The sequence below is a fragment of the Oncorhynchus mykiss genome, chromosome 2 (genome assembly GCF_057628025.1).
Source record: "Oncorhynchus mykiss isolate SJ-2025 chromosome 2, ASM5762802v1, whole genome shotgun sequence".
NCBI classification, from domain to species: domain Eukaryota; kingdom Metazoa; phylum Chordata; class Actinopteri; order Salmoniformes; family Salmonidae; genus Oncorhynchus; species Oncorhynchus mykiss.
The window spans coordinates 62,765,163-62,784,887 of NC_143023.1; the positions used below are offsets into that span (position 1 = coordinate 62,765,163).

The 19,725-nt window shown below is 43.1% G+C and overlaps 1 protein-coding gene across 1 annotated transcript in view; it reads right to left on the reverse strand.

Annotated features, from left to right (window-relative positions):
• The window catches only part of kcnq1.2 (potassium voltage-gated channel, KQT-like subfamily, member 1.2), a 252,912-nt gene that overhangs the window by 93,562 nt on the left and 139,625 nt on the right, over positions 1-19,725 (reverse strand). Inside the window, exons 13-14 of the mRNA XM_021579553.3 lie at positions 2,281-2,356; positions 169-263 (exon numbers count right to left, since the gene is read on the reverse strand). Coding sequence (XP_021435228.3) covers positions 169-263; positions 2,281-2,356 — 171 coding nt within the window. The remainder of the gene's footprint in view (positions 1-168; positions 264-2,280; positions 2,357-19,725) is intronic.

Here is a 19,725-nt window from a genome sequence, read left to right on the forward strand (position 1 = left end):
GAGAGAGAGAGAGAGTAAGCTGAGAGACAGATATAGATAGGGAGGAAAAGACAGACAGAGAGAGAGACAGGGAGAAAGAGAGAGAGCGAGAGCGAGACAGGGAGAAAGAAAGAGAGCGAGAGCGAGAGAACACAAAGTAAAAAGAGAGAGAGAGATTTAATGGCCCACCTCCTCTGTAGCTCCTTAATGCGGACCATCATGGTGAGGTGTCCCTGGTTGTACTGCTCCATCACGTCCCTCACGTCGTACGGCTTCCTCGCTTGCTGTAGAGCGGGAATATTGTATTGTAGCAAACCAAACACAACACACACAGCACATTGTCACCCACGGTCATCCCTAGGGGACTCCCTCAGGTCAACAGTCGTCACTCTTGCTGCTGGTGGTTATCTGATCCACCTCTACGCAGACAACAACATTCTGTATACTTCTGGCCCTTCTTTGGACACTGTGTTAACAAACATCCAGACGAGCTTCAATGCCATACAACTCTCCTTCCGTGGCCTCCAACTGCTCTTAAAAGCAAGTAAGTATAAATGCATGCTCTTCAACCGATTGCTGCCTGCACCTGCCCGCCCGTCTAGCATCACTACTCTGGACGGTTCTGACTTAGAATGTGTGGACAACTACAAATACCTAGGTGTCTGGTTAGACAGTAAACTCTCCTTCCAGACTCATAAGCATCTCCAATCTAGAATTGGCATTCCTATTTCGCAACAAAGCATCCTTCACTCATGCTGCCAAACATACCCTCATAAAACTGACTATCATACCGATCCCTGACTTCGGCGATGTCATTTACAAAATAGCCTCCAACACTCTACTCAGCCAATTGGATGCAGTCTATCACAGTGCCACCCGTTTTGTCACCAAAGCCCCATATACTACCCACCACTGCGACCTGTATGCTCTCGTTGGCTGGCCCTCGCTTCATATTCATCGCCAAACCCACTGGTTCCAGGTCATCTATAAGTCTTTGCTAGGTAAAGCCCAGCCTTATCTCAGCTCACTGGTCACCATAGCAGCACCCACCCGTAGCATGCGCTCCAGCAGGTATATTTCACAGGTCATCCCCAGAGCCGATTCCTCCTTTTGCAGCCTTTCCTTCCAGTTCTCTGCTGCCAATGACTGGAACGAATTGCAAGAATCACTGAGGCTGGAGACTCACATCTCCCTCACTTGCTTTGGGTACCAGCTGTCAGAGCAGCTTACAGATCACTGCACCTGTACATAGCCCATCTGTGGATGGCCCATCCAACTGCCTCATCCCCATACTCTTTTTTTGCTCCTTTGCACCCCAGTATCTCTACTTGCACATTTCATCTTCTGCACATCTATCACTCTAGTGTTTAATTGGTATATTGTAATTATTTTGCCACAATGGCCTATTTATTGCCTTACCTCCCTAATCTTACCTCATTTGCACACACTGTATATAGACTTTTTCTATTGTGTTATCGACTGTAGGTTTATTTATTCCATGTGTAACTCTGTGTTGTTGTTTGTGTCCCACTGCTTTGCTTTATCTTGGCCAGGTCGCAGTTGTAAATGAGAACTTGTTCTCAACTTGCCTAGCTGGTTAAATAAAGGTGAAATTAAAAAAATTAAAAACACAGTGCTTCGTTGTTGCAGTGTGTATTGACGATGAGGAAGCCAAGGGAAGAGGGCCTGTTCAGCAGGCTTTCACTTGTTGTGTTGGGGGAGTTGTTTTGTGTGAGGAGAATGCTATCTTGTGACTGAGGTTGCATCACCCAATTGAACATGACGAGCCAGTATGGTGGGGTCTGTTCACCATCTAGAAATAATGAAGTGATGAGAAGATGGTTGAGTGTGAAGACAGAAACCGTGACCTGTGTTTGTTGGTGACTGTTGGAGACGGCAACCACGTTCAGATCAGAAAGAGAGTTGTGGACGACTAAAGGCCAAGTGAGGCCATTCTGTGGTAGGTAGGTGCCTCGTCTCCTACAGCTGTGCAGTGAGAGACTCTAACCACACAAGCGGAGGTGAACAGGGTTCCCATGATACTGCGGCTGAACTGACGACAGGCCAGACACAGACGTGCAGGTGCAAGTTGCAGGCACCGACGCCGTCTTACACACACATACATTGTGCACTCCGCCCACACACTGCGTATATGCAAATGCAAGTGGGCACACGCACACACGGCAGTCCTGCAGCTGCACAACATTCCCTTGTGCTCACCCTCACCTTCCTTAGCAAGCACAACACTATTCTCTCTACCCTCCCTCCTCCTCCCCTCTCTTCCTCCACCCTGTCTTTTACCTGAAATTTCTGTCTGGCCACAAAGTACTTCATTCTCCGGAGTACTTTGACTGCTGCTTTGTGGGCGTGAGACAACCTGAGGGAGACAAACACAGTTCATTTGGTTGCACTGTCGAGAGGAGAACTGGCAAGAAAGGATTTCATTGTTCGTGACGCTGTATCCTGCGCACATGACAAATACATGTTGATTTGATTTGTTCCAGCACACAAGGGGTTAAGCCTGCAGATGTTTCCCCTGTCTCAGTTGTATTTCCTTATAAAAGCAACCTGGCTTGTTTTCTGCTCTCAAAACAACATAACATTTGTACAACTTGCATGCTTCCAGCCATTCTAATTGGCTTGTACTGCATTCATTTATGCAGAATGTATGTACTATGCAATGGCAAAACACATATGGCTTCGAGGGCTAGGAGAGTCCCCCTCCTTACCACACACACACACACACACACACACACACAAAACACCAACGCAGACACACTAACACATGCAAGTGTGTGCACGAAAGCACACACACTCTCAAACAAACACACTGTGTGCTAGAACTGTATGATCTCATCCTCTGGAACTAAACAGGTTTCTCATACAACTCACGGATGTTGAACTCTGATGAACTTGTTGTTCGTCTGTAGGTTTCGCCGCAATATTAAAACTGTGAATTTGTGTCCTTCTGTGAATCTGGAACAACCAAACATCTTGTGTAATCTGAGTCACACACACACGCACACGCACACACACACACACGCGCACACACGCACACGCACACACACATAAACACACACACACACACACACACACTGGCTCAACACGCCTCATTTGTGTCAACAAATGGGAAAACCACCGGCACTAAACTAAACACCATAACAGCACACATAGTAGCCTAGTTATAGCCGCAAGAGTACAGACCCACTTCTTCCATCACGCAAGTGCTTTGCATGATGTGTTGATGTTCGCTTGGCTTCACTGTCTAAGCTGAAATGCATAACAAGATGCATACAGATCTGGTATAAAAATATATATGTGTTGTTGTGAGCCAAATGTGACTGTTGGAGATGACACGGCCATATTTGGGTGTACGTGTGAGTACGATACTTTGATGTGTGTGTGTGAGGGCAAAACTTGGGAGGGTGTTTATGTGCGGTTCGACTGCTGACAACTTCCATGGGTCATGGGGTCATGGCTAGAGGATGACCACAGAGCAGTAGAGGAAGTGGTGACCTGCTAGCTAGATCTGGAAATAGGCCCTCAGAGTCTATTCCAGATCCGTTTGGATTATTTTTGGTCCGTGTATAGAATGTGTGCCCTCTCATTTTACAGTTTAACATTCAAGCGGTGGTTTCATATTTCTGGACTGTTATTATATTGTTGTACTATGCTGTCTCTGTACTCTGTACTGTGTGCTAGGACTGCAGCGTGAGTAGTAATGGGCACTCAGTGACAACCCATGTGTTGCTTCTTTCTGACACTAGCTGTGCTGACAGATCAAAGAGAATGCAATCAATTCAATATGGATATTTTTTTGGGAGGTCTGTCTTAAAAGCGGAGCTGAAATATCTGCTTTTCCTTCACGTGTGTTTTAAAACATGTGACCCTTCCCCTTTGGCCTTATCGCTGACATCAAGGGGGCTGGATAAGCCGCCCGGGATGGCGTTTGGAGTGCGTCTCGAGAGACGCCGGATTAACGCTGAGCGACGCCGCCGGATTCTTTAACAAGAACATTCTGAAGGAAGTCAGAGCGGGGACACCTTGTACAATAGCACAGAGATGAGAAACGGGCACAGGAACAAACGAGAGACAGAAGACGGAGTTGCCATCCCCTTCAAAGATAACGACACAACATAGTCTGCAAAGTCACCAAGTATGGAGATTAAAAGAATGTGGCCCCAAAACCCCCAAAAAACATCCTCCCATAACTAGAGAGAAAGTGTGTGCGTGTGACACACTTTGCCGGGCTCTGAGCGTGACTGTGGTGAGAGATAAGGTCTTCTCTGCTGAAGTGCTCCAAAGCAAATGAATGGCTCCATTCTGAAGGCAGCAGCCCTTTGTTGGGGGGATGTATGGGGGTACAAGACTTGTTGTGACTGCTGCGTTCCAGCCCTACAGCTGGCTAGCTGGTTCTCTGTGAAGAAGCACACCCTCCCGCCTTTGTGGAGTCAACATGCCCAGTCTGAAGACTTCATTAGAGGGTAGGGACAACAAAAGGACTTAACAGACAATACACTGACAGGGGCCATAAAACATATGGATCAAAGCAGACTGCTGGGACTGCTTTTTCCGCCCTCAGATCTGGGCCTATACGAGGAAATGCACACGAACAATACCAAACAAAAAGCTGAGGCGGTGTTCCCCCCCCCCCCCCCCCTTCATTTTTGCACCCCCTCCTCCGTCTTCCCAAGTGCAAGGAGGATGTGTTTTTGCACCGAGTTGTAGATTGAACATATTTGGGAAAGAAAACACATGTAGGAAACAGAAAACACGTGCAGTTTCGATCACGGGACTGTTTCCCCCCTCGTTTCCCAAATGCACATGCATGCTTGGCAAGTGACCGTGATAAAAGAACAACATATTTTACACAACTTAAAGTTGGCCCCAGATGCGGCGCTCAACCACATTTGGAGTGTCAGCTTTCCCACATCTCTCTCTCTCTCTGGTTGATGACTCACAACACTTGCTGCTAGTCTCATTCTTCCTCTCCTCTCCTCTCCTCTCCTCTCCTCTCCTCTCCTCTCCTCTCCTCTCCTCTCCTCTCCTCTCCTCTCCTCTCCTCTCCTCTCTTTTATTTCTCCACACAACACAATGCATCCCAGGGATCCTCTGGAGTCAGCAAGCGTTTCATCTCCCACACACAGACTTCAATATTGTTTTGATTGTCCTGTGCCGTATGATTTCAGGGCCAAGGGGGACGCGTGTTTATTCCAGTGAATACCCAGGCTTAAGACTGCCAACAGTCTTCCACAGACTCGCCATTCTTCACCAGGGCTACTGTGGTCAATTCAATTGGGTACAGTGTTGAGGAGAAATGAGTTGGTGTGGTCCTTTGAAATCCTGGACAGATTATAGCCACATGCCATCCATTGGCACTTGGAGGTTTCTCTCTTAATAAAGCTTTCTGGGTTGATTTTTCCAGGTGGTTACTTTAGAAACTTCATAGTAGTCCTTAGTAACAGTCCGCCTCTCTGCTGTTCCTTGGCTGGAGCCAGTCTAATATCCTGTCCGTGTTTCCTAGGAGCACACAGTGTAATAACGTCTGGGGACGGAGTCCGTCAGGGGAAAGAGGCTTTAGAGTCTAGAGTTACAGGTCGATGGTCAGAGCACAGCAAAGGCCTGTGGTCGATGATCAGCTTCGGGAGGGGTCTTTGATCAATGCAAGAGGAAAACAGACACCCACAACATTTCTGTATCAAATCAGAAGAGGCCCTGGATTATCTCTACACTTTACACTTGAAATATGAGAGGGGTTTAATTAGCCGGGAGCCAGTAACTGTCTTTCATGTCAAATTCAGTCGGTGTGTTGTTGAATCATCAGCGAGACAGAGAGGTTGTTTGCTTGCAGGAGTCTGTCTCTAGTCTCTCTCTACCCTGCTGTGTATAGTTACTGGTGATGTGTGTTGTTGGTTAGTTACTGACCGCTCTCTCTCTCTCTCTCTCTGGGGGTGTCTGCTCCAGTTGTCTTTGTGTCTGCAGCCCCAGTCAGAGACAAGCAGGACCGATCAATAGGCCTTGATCACACAATGTTTGAGACAATAGCAGGCTGCACTCAGCGCGGCCCGGCCAGGCTGGTAATGAGCACGTGAACACATGAAAGCCTGTGTATTTAATAGCTGACAACAAAGAGAGGAGAGGCCGTGATTTACGTGCCGTGCCATGTCACCACAGCAGAAATGAGGAACAGTGGGGCACGAAGCCTGCTGCAGCCTGCCACATCTGTCATACATTTCTGTCTCCTAGATTCACCGGAGGAAAGGGCTGGTTGACACTAGCATGGGGTGGTAGAGGACTCCGTTTCTCACTCTCTCTATCCCACACACACATAAATATACACACACAACCACATGCTAGTATCACGTGTAAACACACACAAACACATCCTTCTACCACCCTGGTGTAATTCTAAAGGTACTGCAATTTGAGGTTTGATTTCTAAATGGTTGAGAGAGAACCAAACAAAGAAAATTGCCTCTCTAGAATGACTGAGTATATCATTCTGACCAAAACCCCACCCACATTTAATGAGCCCACTTTCACAACGTGCGATTACAGAGGAGAAGTGGAAAAGGGTCCCTCGTTGCTGATAGAGGTGAACGCTCGAGCCAAACAGAGTTGAACAGTTGAACTTTGACCACCCTGAACCCTGTGCTTGGACAATACCAGGAAGAAAACCTCAAGTTAAGGACATGCGCACGCACGCACACACCCGAACACACACAGAAATACAATTATTGTTGGACAGGGTTTAGTGAGTAATGTCTAGTTCTCAGGTGCAGGCTACACACCTCTACAGACCTCCAGACATCAGTAGGTCCTGAGTCCTGCTCTCAGAGTTCAGCTGACAGAAACAGTAAAGGCACTTCGGCTCGTGTCCGGGTGCGGGTTAAAGAAAAACTCCACCCAGAGGGCCATCATTACACAGATGATTTCTGTACTTTGAAAGCTACATACACTGTATCTTGCAAACTTGAGTGCTGACAAGCAAAAAACACCCCGGGACTATTTCAACACTGGACTAATGAAACAAATATCAAAAGGTCGGTTTTGGGTGGAATTTTCCTTGAACTCATTATTTAAATTATTTAAGGGCTAAGTGACAGAGTAGGCTACTTCCCTATGAATGTCTGGACATGTCAATAGTGGATCTGCTACTGTTAAACAATACTACTACTACATGTAAATCACTTCTACTACAGCTTTAGTTATGCAAAACAACACACAGACAGATTCAGGATGTCATTGAAATGATTATGTTTGTACAGAACCGGATTTTTCACTTTGCATACTTGGGCTGGCTAGATACAGTAAAGAGCAACCAATCCACAGGTGAATAGGCGAAACCATTTTTTGAAATACAGTTTTATCTTATTTATTTAATGATGGAAAGTCAAAGAACAGTCCAAGAACTCGCTTAAGGGTGATTTGATTTGATTCGATATATGTGCGAGTGAAAGAAAGTAAGAAGCTCTGACCTCAGCTTCACAAAATCTCCTTAATTAGGGAAGTGGTGATGTTGGAGGTTACCTAAGCTAAGGAGGTTATTCAACAAAGGAGCCGACAAGAGCAGAGCAGGAGCTACCCCTTCCATAGAGAGAGGAGGGGAAGGGGAAATGTCTCTGGTTGGTTTGGGCATAAACAGCCCTTTAAATAAGTGGTAAAAGGCTGGCTCACTGACTGACTGACTGACTGACTGACTGACTGACTGACTGACTGACTGACTGACTGACTGACACTGCCATATAAGGAGGGGAGGAGAACCACCGTCCACACATGTACATTGCACAATCATACACACAGAAGCACAAGTCTCCATACCTAAACACATACAGTAAACGAACATAGACCTCAACTCCGGAGCACAGTCACACGCCTCCCCTCCCTCCCATGTCAGCCTGGGCTACAGTATCGGAGTGCAGGTTTTGGTGATGTGGTGGGGAGTGTGTATGTGCGCGCGTGGGTGTGTGTGTGTGTGGGGGGGTATGATTGAGAAGTTGGCGAGGAAGGGGAGGGGTTTTGGGTTTCTCCAGTGGAGGACAGGCTAGAGAGAGAGGTGCCGAAGCAGGAGCTATAATTCATGGTCTAATAGGATTTGGTGCTGTTTAGCAGGATTAGTGCATGTTAGAGAAATACTCCCTTTATAGCTGCCAGTTAGGGGTCCTGGAAAAACACCACACTGGACCCTTGTTTTAAAAAAATACATTTCTGTGATTACCCCCTCCAGCGGAGGCCCTGGCTCAGTAGAAGCATCTTTCCTATAGCCGGCTGTATTGGGATTAAATTGGCTGCTTCTTTCATAGGCGTATGATAATCCGAGCACATGCGCCCAACGTGGGGATGTGAAGAGGGGGACTGTGTGTGTGTGTATGTGTGGTTGTGTATGTGTGGTTGTGTTTGTGTGTGTGTGTATGTGTGGTTGTGTGTGTGTGTGTGTGTGTGTGTGTAAGAAGTTAGAAGGAACAATTAGAGACACCTTCTTTTTGGGGAGCCAGGGGCTGCTGGAGGTGCGGTTACAGGCTTGCCCACATTCGTTCAGCCTGACTTAGCTCTCTCTATGGGCCCAGCCAACGGGAGGGAGAGACAGAGAGAGGGAGAGAGAGAGAGAGAGAGAGAGAGAGAGAGAGAGAGAGAGAGAGAGAGAGAGAGAGAGAGAGAGAGAGAGAGAGAGAGAGAGAGAGAGAGAGAGGAAGGGAGAGAGATGGAATAAGCCCAGAAGGCAGAGAGAGAGGCTGACCCTGTGCCTCCAGAGCTGAGGGCTTCCTTTCAGAAGCTAGGCAGGATTATAAAACCATTCTTTCTTTGAAAGAAGTTATTCTTCCATTCTTGTTTTTGTGGTAAAATGGGTGGGTGGGTGGGTGGGGGGGGGGGGGTCTGGCTGACATTAAAGCCTTGTGTTTAATTACTCTTTTCTCTTCTGATCAGCCCTTTTGTTCCCCTTCAGCTGTGGGAAGGCCTGGTTGGCTTCTCTACAGGGTGGTGTGTGTGTGTGTGTGAGTGTGTGTGTGTGTGTGTGTGTGTGTGTGTGTGTGTGTGTGTGTGTGTGTGTGTGTGTGTGTGTGTGTGTGTGTGTGTGTGTGTGTGTGTGTGTGTGTAATAGAAAGAGTTAGAAAGAAAGAAAGAAAGAAAGAAAGAAAGATACTGTAGGCACAGCGAGAAAGTTTGGTGTATCAAAAAGTTCCCTTCACTACCCGCTATGTGCTCCCTCCCTCTGTCCAGATCAGTAGAGGGAGACACCTGCCACTAGAAGAGAGAGAGAGAGACAGTGTGTGTGTGTGTGTGTGTGTGTGTGTGTGTGTGTGTGTGTGTGTGTGTGTGTGTGTGTGCCGACTTGTAAACAGTATGGTTACGTTATATAAAATGTTGTGAAATTGACCATATTAAATGACAGAAGGGCATGTACGTGATAGGCCTACCTGGCATACATGATTATGATGGCCATCATCCTTCTTAACAGTGTCATAAAGTGTATTTTTTTTAACTTTCTCTGGAAAATATAGCTCAGCAAAGAACAGGAATCAGAAAAGAGGATGCTACAATGCAGTGGCACAGTTAAAGAAATCTGAAAACTTCACACCAAATATATTATGAGAATAGCCAACACTTTCAGGCAAGTTCGAATACATTGCAATCCCTTTTTAACATAGCTAAAGCTAGCTCTCCACTGTTCACGTAGCTAGCAAGCTAATGTTAGCTAGCCTATCACTAAAGATGGTGGTGTACAAAACAACTAAATACACCCATGCCTTGTTGAGGCAACAACAGTACATTTGATTCACTCTATATACTGTATATATAGTGATAATTGTAAAAAAAAAATCTAGAAGAGGCCTGTGTATTAAATGTAACTCATACCCATAATAACAACTAGCTAATTATAACGAAAATATATTTTTTCTGAGACGCCATCTTGTCTCATTGATTTACATACAAACTTAGCTAGCCATGTTTGGCTACACTTATATGAAGGGAAAAATCTCACTTTTTTTTCCACTCGGTCAAAACAGTTAAATTATAAATAAAGACTACGGGAAAACTCATCATGGTTTAGATAAACATGCTATCTCTAGATTTCATAAACGAAATCACGCTTGTAAATATTACAAACTTGAAAACAGGATGAATAAGAAAACACTGACAACTGACAATTATGCACTGGGCTTCTCTTCCTCCTTCTCTTCTTCCAATGTATGAAGTGTGCGCCTGCAGCTAACAGTTTGAATGTCTCCCCCTAGTGGTAGCGTTAAATATACATGTAGCTATATTAAAGCAAAACCATGGAGGACTACAATAATAATGTGGTGAACAAACAAACTTAGATTCTATATATTTACATATTTTGGACTCAATCACAGGAGTTTTTTTGTCCTGCTCCTGCATTAATCCCAGTCATCAGCGACAGAGCATGGGCTAAGCACATGTTTGACATCAATGTGTGAATAATTACAATGGTAATAAAAAAATGTTTTTTGGGAAATGTTATATAACATACTATTTACAAGTAGAATGGAATGGTTTACCTTGTGTGGTAGGATTTGTGCGCTTTGACACTGGTGTCATAACCAGCCATAAAATATTGCTATATATGTCACAACACATCTAAATATACAGTATGTGTCATGACAGTGTTGTGACAATGTTATATGACATGGTTAAATAAAATGTTACTGTAATTTCAGTGTGTGTGTGAGTGTGTGTGTGTGTGTCACACACCACTTTCTCTCTCTCAGTTTCCTTAGGGCCTAAGGAAACAGCGAGAGGGAAATTGGTGTGGCCTTTCTTTGTATGAGTAGTCAACCTGACAGGAGAGAGAGAGAGAGAGACATCGAGAGAGAGAGAGACAGCGAGAGAGAGCGAGATCGAGAGCGAGAGAGAGCGATTAAAAGGAGTGAGAGATAGAAGAAAATTCTGGAAATGCTCCTGACATGCAGCACTTATCTCCTCCCTGGGGGCATGAAGGTAGGAGGCCCTCCTAGGCCCCGTCAGGAGCCCCACTGCCCCTCAGCCATAGAAGTGATCCATCACACACACATGCATACCCGCACACACACACCACAGAGTAATTAGGCTAGCAGCAGGGTCACTCGTCCAAACAAGGTGCCAGTGATAGACAGAAGGGCTGTCTCTATAGGCTAGGCTGAGAGGGAGACGAGAGGAGAGTCACAGGAAGACAGGAGGGAGGGATATTTGAGGCACTAGGAAGGGCTCCACTAGAGTGGCATGGAACCCCCTCTCCATTGTTTGGGTAAGGGTGGAGTTGAGGAGGGGGAGGACTAGTAATGAGTCGTGCATAACTCCAAATATTAATTGGTAGAAACTACAGCATGCATAGAGAGAATACTGGTAAACAAAAGCTTAAAATAAGAAACAATTCAAGAAGGGTGAACTTTTGTGACCAATGGGAAAGGAAGAGAACTGCTGTTCTATGGAAAGTATGCCAAAAGTTAAAAGAGCTGAAGTTGCAATGAGTTGGCCTGACTTTTCCAATCCCCTAATGAGGAAAGAGAGGAGAGGATACCATTACAGGTAAAGGATATGGTGGAGCCCAGGCCAAACACCAAGACTTCACTTCACTGGAACTGAACACGGGGAGGAAATCACTATGAACAGGCTGACTCACACACAACTAAATCTTTCTTTCTGTTTCTCCCTCTACCTCACTTCACCCTCTCTTCCTACCTTTCTCCTTTTTTCACTATGACTTTCTCACTGAACTTCTGAGTAAACTAAGCCAAAGTGGAGAAATTGAGATCTTAATAACATTTGTTCTGACAATGTGAGAAATAGACAGTGACAGAAAGACAGTGAGGATGCCAGAAAGAGAGACAGACAGAGCTAGCCGGCCAGCCAGTAAGTCAGAAGAACAGGCAGCCAGAAAGACAGAAACAGCCAGGGAGACAGACAACCAGCCAGTCAGATGAACAGGCAGCCAGAAAGACAGAGACAGCCAGGGAGACAGACAACCAGCCAGTCAGATGAACAGGCAGCCAGAAAGACAGAGACAGCCAGGGAGACAGACAACCAGCCAGTCAGATGAACAGGCAGCCAGAAAGACAGCGCCAGCCAGCCAGCCAGATAACCAGCCAGCCAGTGGTTATAAGGGTTTAATAGAGCAGGTGGGGAATGTACAGCATCAGATGAGCTGCATGTCCTGGCAGAACCCTATTTTACAACGTGTTCCAGTCCCTCTCCTCTCCAGCATACAATTAACATTTATAATTACAGAGGTTTGCAAGAGACAGAGATGGACAGACAGAGAGAAAAGAGAGAGATGGTGTGAATGGGTTTGTCTCTGTCTCACTAAATAACTGTTGCTTGGGAGAAAGATGTTAGGGATAACATAGGATGAATTACATGTTTCTTTTGCTAAAATAGTAATTGCTTGCCAAAAATGTAATTTTTGTAAGGCAAATATTTTTTTTATAGCTATTATGTAATGCAAATCGAGGTGAGGGCGATGGAAATGCTTTTGGCGGTTGATCTGCTTCTGTTCTGTGGGTGGCACTGTGTGATCTTTTGGGCTAAGCAATGGGATATCATGAAAAAAAGAGTGTCCATTTTAAACAAAGCAAATAAAAGGACTAACAGTACAGAAAGATAGCAATAAAAAATGTACCATAGAGGCTCAGAATAAGTTAGAGGAACATATTCATGAAAGATCAAGTGTAATATATTATTTAAAAAACAATGCAAAATGGATGGAACATGTGACCCGTTTCAGGAAACTAGGCATATGTCGCGGGTCACTACGTCACAGGAGAGCCGCTTGAGCGTAAACTTTTTATCAAAATGTGTTTCTTGGCAGAAATGCCTTCTCAAACATGTGAACTTTCATGTGCCTTAATAACAAACTTGTATGCCATCTGTAAATATGAATACAATTGTTAAATTATGAGCCTAGTTGGTTTAGCAAAAGAAAAAGGCAGCAACCTCCCCGCTGGCCATGATTTGCTGAGATAATGTGTGGGCTGGACATGCCGAGAGATGAGTTTGAATTGGTCTGCCATATAGCACACTTCTGTCTATTTGAGCTGGTCAGTATGTCTAGGTAATCCTGTCTAACGCAGCTTTTTGAAAATGTATATTAACCTTTCTGATCTCCCCATCCCGGATCCGGGATCGTGAATACAGACTCAAGCTCATTACCATAACGCAACGTTAACTATTCATGAAAATCGCAAATGAAATGAAATAAATATGCTAGCTCTCAAGCTTAGCCTTTTGTTAACAACACTGTCATCTCAGATTTTCAAAATATGCTTCTCAACCATTGCAAAACAAGCATTTGTGTAACAGTATTGACGGCTAACGTAGCATTTAGCATTAGCATTCAGCTGGCAACATTTACACAAAAAAACAGAAAAGCATTCAAATAAAATAATTTACCTTTGAAGAACTTCAGATGTTTTCAATGAGGAGACTCTCAGATAGCAAATGTTCAGTTTTTCCTGAAAGATTATTTGTTTAGGACAAATCGCTCCGTTTTCTGCGTCACGTTTAGCTATGAAAAAACCCCTGTATCCAGGATTGTGTAAATCTATCAGCAAGCTCATTAGCATAACACAACGTTAACTATTTATGAAAATCGCAAATGAAATGAAATAAATATGCCATCTCTCAAGCTTAGCCTTTTGTAAACAACACTGTCATCTCAGATTTTCAAAATATGCTTCTCAACCATAGGAAAACAATCATTTGTGTAAAAGTAGCTAGCTAGCGTTAGCATTTCGCGTTAGCATTTAGCGTTAGCATTAGCGTTAGCATCCAGCACGCAACATTAACAAAAACATAAAAGCCTTCAAATAAAATCATTTACCTTTGAAGAACTTCTGATGTTTTCAATGAGGATACTCTCAGTTAGATAGCAGATGCTCAGTTTTTCCAAAAAGATTCCTTGTGTATTAGAAATAGCTCCGTTTTATACATCACATTTGGCTACCAAAAAAAATCCGAAAATTCAGTCCTCAAAACGTGAACTTTTTTCCAAATTAACTCCATAATATCGACTGAAAACATGGCAAACGTTGTTTAGAATCAATCATCAAGGTGTTTTTCACATATCTCTTCATTGATACATCGTTCTTGGACACATGCTTTCTCCCCTGAATCAAATGGTAAAGTAGAAGCAGCTGGCAATTGCGCACCGAATTCGACGCAGGACACCAGGCGGACACTTGGAAAATGTAGTGTCTTATGGTCAATCTTCCAATGATATGCCTACAAATACGTCACAATGCTGCTAAGACCTTGGGCGAACGACAGAAAGTGTAGGCTCATTCGTTGCGCAATCACAGCCATATAAGGAGAGAATGGAAAACAGAGCTTCAGAAATTCTGCTAATTCCTGGGTGATGCATCATCTTGGTTTCGCCTGTAGAATGAGTTCTGGGGCACTTACAGACAAAATCTTTGCAGATTCTGAAACTTCAGAGTGTTTTCTTTCCAAAACTGTCAAGAATATGCATAGTCGAGCATCTTTTCGTGACAAAATATCGCGCTTAAAACGGGAACGTTTTTTATCCAAAAATGAAATAGCGCCCCTAGAGCTCTAACCAGGTTAACTGGTTAGCTGGATGCTAACGCTAATGCTAACGCTAAATGCTAACGCGAAATGCTAACGCTAGCTAGCTACTTTTACACAAATGATTGTTTTCCTATGGTTGAGAAGCATATTTTGAAAATCTGAGATGACAGTGTTGTTTACAAAAGGCTAAGCTTGAGAGATGGCATATTTATTTCATTTCATTTGCGATTTTCATAAATAATTAACCTTGTGTTATGCTAATGAGCTTGCTGATAGATTTACACAATCCTGGATACAGGGGTTTTTTCATAGCTAAACGTGACGCAGAAAACGGAGCGATTTGTCCTAAACAAATAATCTTTCAGGAAAAACTGAACATTTGCTATCTGAGAGTCTCCTCATTGAAAACATCTGAAGTTCTTCAAAGGTAAATGATTTTATTTGAATGCTTTTCTGTTTTTTTGTGTAAATGTTGCCAGCTGAATGCTAATGCTAAATGCTACGTTAGCCATCAATACTGTTACACAAATGCTTGTTTTGCAATGGTTGAGAAGCATATTTTGAAAATCTGAGATGACAGTGTTGTTAACAAAAGGCTAAGCTTGAGAGCTAGCATATTTATTTCATTTCATTTGCGATTTTCATGAATAGTTAACGTTGCGTTATGGTAATGAGCTTGAGTCTGTATTCACGATCCCGGATCCGGGATGGGGAGATCAGAAAGGTTAAAACTGCATAAGTGTTGCTCTCCACCTTCTGGAGGACTGAGTTTTTAAATAAGTGGAAATCAAGTATGATAGCTAAGGAGATGGAGAAAACACCTGTCACCGGATTACATCTTCAAACTAAGGGCAACCATGGCATCCGAAAGGAGATGTGTCCAACCATGAATTATGTATAAAGGTTAGCTAGCTACATTTTCATATATGACATGTTTCTCATTTTGACAGAAAGAGACATTTGCTTAGCTAGCTATAGCCTGAAGTTAGCTAGCTAACATTGAACCTGGTGGTTAGCTACCTGCAATTTCATGTAGTAACGTCATGAGTTGTGGTTATGCTTCATTGTTTAGCTAGCAAGCTAACGTTAGCTGGCTGGTTCGCTAGCTAACGTTATGTGTATGACCTCATTATTCGTATCTCAGACCATTTGCTTAGCTAGCTATAGCCTAATGTTAGCTAGCTAACATTGAACCTGGTTGGTTAGCTACCTGCATATTCATGCAGGGTAGTAATGTCAGGAGTTAGGATTATGCTTCATTATTTACTTAGATATCTAGCTAGCTAGCTACATGTCTTACAAAATACTCCACTATGCAAGTAACCATTTCGGGTGTGTTCGTAAATTCAGTCTGGCCATCTACTCCGATTTCAGAGCACTCTCATGCGAGTGTGTCAGGGAGCGCAGAATAACTGATGAACTTACGAAAGCTCAACACCCATTGAATATGGCCGGTGTCAGTAAACGTCGGCAAAAAAAGCATAATTAAATTGTTGCCAGCAGCACAGTTACAGTAACCAACACTCTGGAAAACATGAAAACAGCACAACCAGCACTGCTAGGGCGAGTAAAATGGTCAGAGTGGGGTGTTCTCTCATTATCTGTCTGGAAGTAGCTAGCAAGCTAGCCTGTTGAATTTAGGGGGCACTATTTTCATTTTTGGAAAAATAACATTCCCAAAGTAAACGGGCTATTTTGTCAGGACAAGATGCTAGAATATGCATATAATTGACAGCTTAGGATAGAAAACACTCTAAAATTTCCAAAACTGTAAAAATATTGTCTGTGAGTATAACAGAACTGATATTGCAGGCGAAAGCCTGAGAAAAATCCAATCAGGAAGGGACTCTTATTTAGAAAAGCTCTGCGTTCCTATGCGTCCCTATTGAGCAGTGAATGAGATATCAAACAGATTCCTTTTTCTATGGCTTCCCTAATGTGTCTAGTGTCACAATACATACAGTGCCTTGCGAAAGTATTCGGCCCCCTTGAACTTTGCGACCTTTTGCCACATTTCAGGCTTCAAACATAAAGATATTAAAACTGTATTTTTTTTGTGAAGAATCAACAACAAGTGGGACACAATCATGAAGTGGAACGACATTTATTGGATATTGCAAACTTTTTTAACATATCAAAAACTGAAAAATTGGGCGTGCAAAATTATTCAGCCCCTTTACTTTCAGTGCAGCAAACTCTCTCCAGAAGTTCAGTGAGGATCTCTGAATGATCCAATGTTGACCTAAATGACTAATGATGATAAATACAATCCACCTGTGTGTAATCAAGTCTCCGTATCAATGCACCTGCACTGTGATAGTCTCAGAGGTCCGTTAAAAGCGCAGAGAGCATCATGAAGAACAAGGAACACACCAGGCAGGTCCGAGATACTGTTGTGAAGAAGTTTAAAGCCGGATTTGGATACAAAAATATTTCCCAAGCTTTAAACATCCCAAGGAGCACTGTGCAAGCGATAATATTGAAATGGAAGGAGTATCAGACCACTGCAAATCTACCAATACCTGGCCGTCCCTCTAAACTTTCAGCTCATACAAGGAGAAGACTGATCAGAGATGCAGCCAAGAGGCCCATGATCACGCTGGATGAACTGCAGAGATCTACAGCTGAGGTGGGAGACTCTGTCCATAGGACAACAATCAGTCGTATATTGCACAAATCTGGCCTTTATGGAAGAGTGGCAAGAAGAAAGCCATTTCTTAAAGATATCCATAAAAAGTGTTGTTTAAAGTTTGCCACAAGCCACTTGGGAGACACACCAAACATGTGGAAGAAGGTGCTCTGGTCAGATGAAACCAAAATCGAACTTTTTGGCAACAATGCAAAACGTTATGTTTGGCGTAAAAGCAACACAGCTCATCACACTGAACACACCATCCCCACTGTCAAACATGGTGGTGGCAGCATCATGGTTTGGGCCTGCTTTTCTTCAGCAGGGACAGTGAAGATGGTTAAAATTGATGGGAAGATGGATGGAGCCAAATACAGGAACATTCTGGAAGAAAACCTGATGGAGTCTGCAAAAGACCTGAGACTGGGACGGAGATTTGTCTTCCAACAAGACAATGATCCAAAACATAAAGCAAAATCTACAATGGAATGGTTCAAAAATAAACATATATACATATATAAACAATTTCCGGTCGAATTCTCAGCCAAACGTGAAGAACTAACGGAGTTATTTCGGCTACAAAAATATTATTTTTGGAAAAAAGGAACATTTGCTGGGAGTCTTGTGAGTGAAAACATCCGAAGCTCATCAAAGGTAAACAATTTAATTTGATTGCTTTTCTGATTTTCGTGACCAGGTTGCCTGCTGCTAGCTAGGCATAATGCTTTGCTAGGCTATCGATAAATTTACACAAATGCTTGTCTTGCTTTGGCTGTAAAGCATATTTTCAAGATCTGAGATGACAGGGTGATTAACAAAAAGGCTAAGTTGTGTTTCAATATATTTCACTTGTGATTTCATGAATATGAATATTTATGTCCGTTGCGTTATGCTAATTAGTGTCAGTTGATGACAACGCTCCCGGATCCGGGATGGGTAGTTACAAGAGGCTAGCCAATGTTAGCTTGGGTGCTTGACTGCCGTTGTCAGGTCAGAATGTTCAGATCAACCCTACTCATCGGCCAGAGCATCCATTTTGCGCTCTGAATGCAAAATGCTCAGATTTTACAAACGGATAATGTTGCAGTCACTAACACTCTGGATAACATAACAGCCTAACCAGCTCTGCTAGGGCGAGTAATGTTCAGTGAGCTGTTCTCTCTCACTTAGATGTCTGGAAGAAGCTAGCAAGTTAGCTTGGTTGCTTGACTGCTGTCAGTACATTCGGATCAATCAATTAAAGAGATGGGTGGGACTAAAGTTTAAGAGGGTGTGAACTATGCTGAATGGGTGTAGACAAAGAAGGGCTCTCCAATCGTAGCACCAACACATTCAAAGGCCATTTTCTCAAAAGTGAGTTTGCCAGTTTATCAACTTTCAAAGCAAAATTACTTTCCCATTGTTCCTCAACTGTAGAATATGATATACCATTTTGTAGCTCCACTTTTATCACATGTAAAAAAAAAAAAGAATTTCAAATTTTGCTACGTAAGACAGATTTGAGCCGGTCAGTCACATACGGGGAAAAATGAAATAATTTTTTTTTATTACTTCAACATAGAAATGCTACCAAAAATAATTTACTAAAACTTGTTAAAATTGACAGAGTAATCCATGATTCACCAAACAATATTTTCAAATTGAAAGTATATATTTCATTTCAGTGTCCTCCTTCTACACTAACCGAAGCTAATTGTAGGGATTTTTTTTCTTCTATTAATAATGTAAAATGAACAGCTGTACAGAAAGACTCACGTGAAGGCCAAATTACAGAGGAGGAAAGTCTTGATGCAATTAAAGCCTTTAAGTCTGGGAAAACTGCAGGGCTGCATGGCATAACAGTGGATGAACAGTTGAACTCTGAAGTTTACATACACTTACATTGGAGTCATTAAAGCTCGTTTTTCAACCACTCCACAAATTTCTTGTTAACAAACTATAATTTGGGCAAGTCAGTTAGGACATCTACTTTGTGCATGACACAAGTCATTTTCCCAACAATTGTTTACAGACAGATTATTTCACTTAGAAATCACTGTATCACAATTCCAGTGTCAGAAGTTTACATACACTAAGTTGACTCTGCCTTTAAACAGCTTGGCTTTATGTCATGGCTTTATAAGCTTCTGAAAGGCTAATTGACATCATTTGAGGCAATTGAAGGTGTACTTGTGCATGCATTTCAAAGCCTACCTTCAAACTCAGTGCCTCATTGCTGACATCATGGGAAAAACAAAAGAAATCAGCCAAGACCTCATAAAAAAGTATGCAAGTATAAACACCATGGGACCACGCAGCCGTCTTACCGCTCAGGAAGGAGACACGTTCTGTGTCCTAGAGATGAACGTACTTTGGTGCGAAAAGCACAAATCAAACCTAGAACAGCAGCAAAGGACCTTGTGAAGATGCTGGAGGAAACAGGTACAAAAGTATCTATATCCATGGTAAAATGAGTCCTACATCAACATAACCTGAAAGGCCGCTCAGCAAGGAAGACTACGGTTTGCAACTGCACATGGGGACAAAGATCATACTTTTTGGAGAAATGTCCTCTGGTCTGATGAAACAAAAATAGAACTGTTTGGCCATAATGA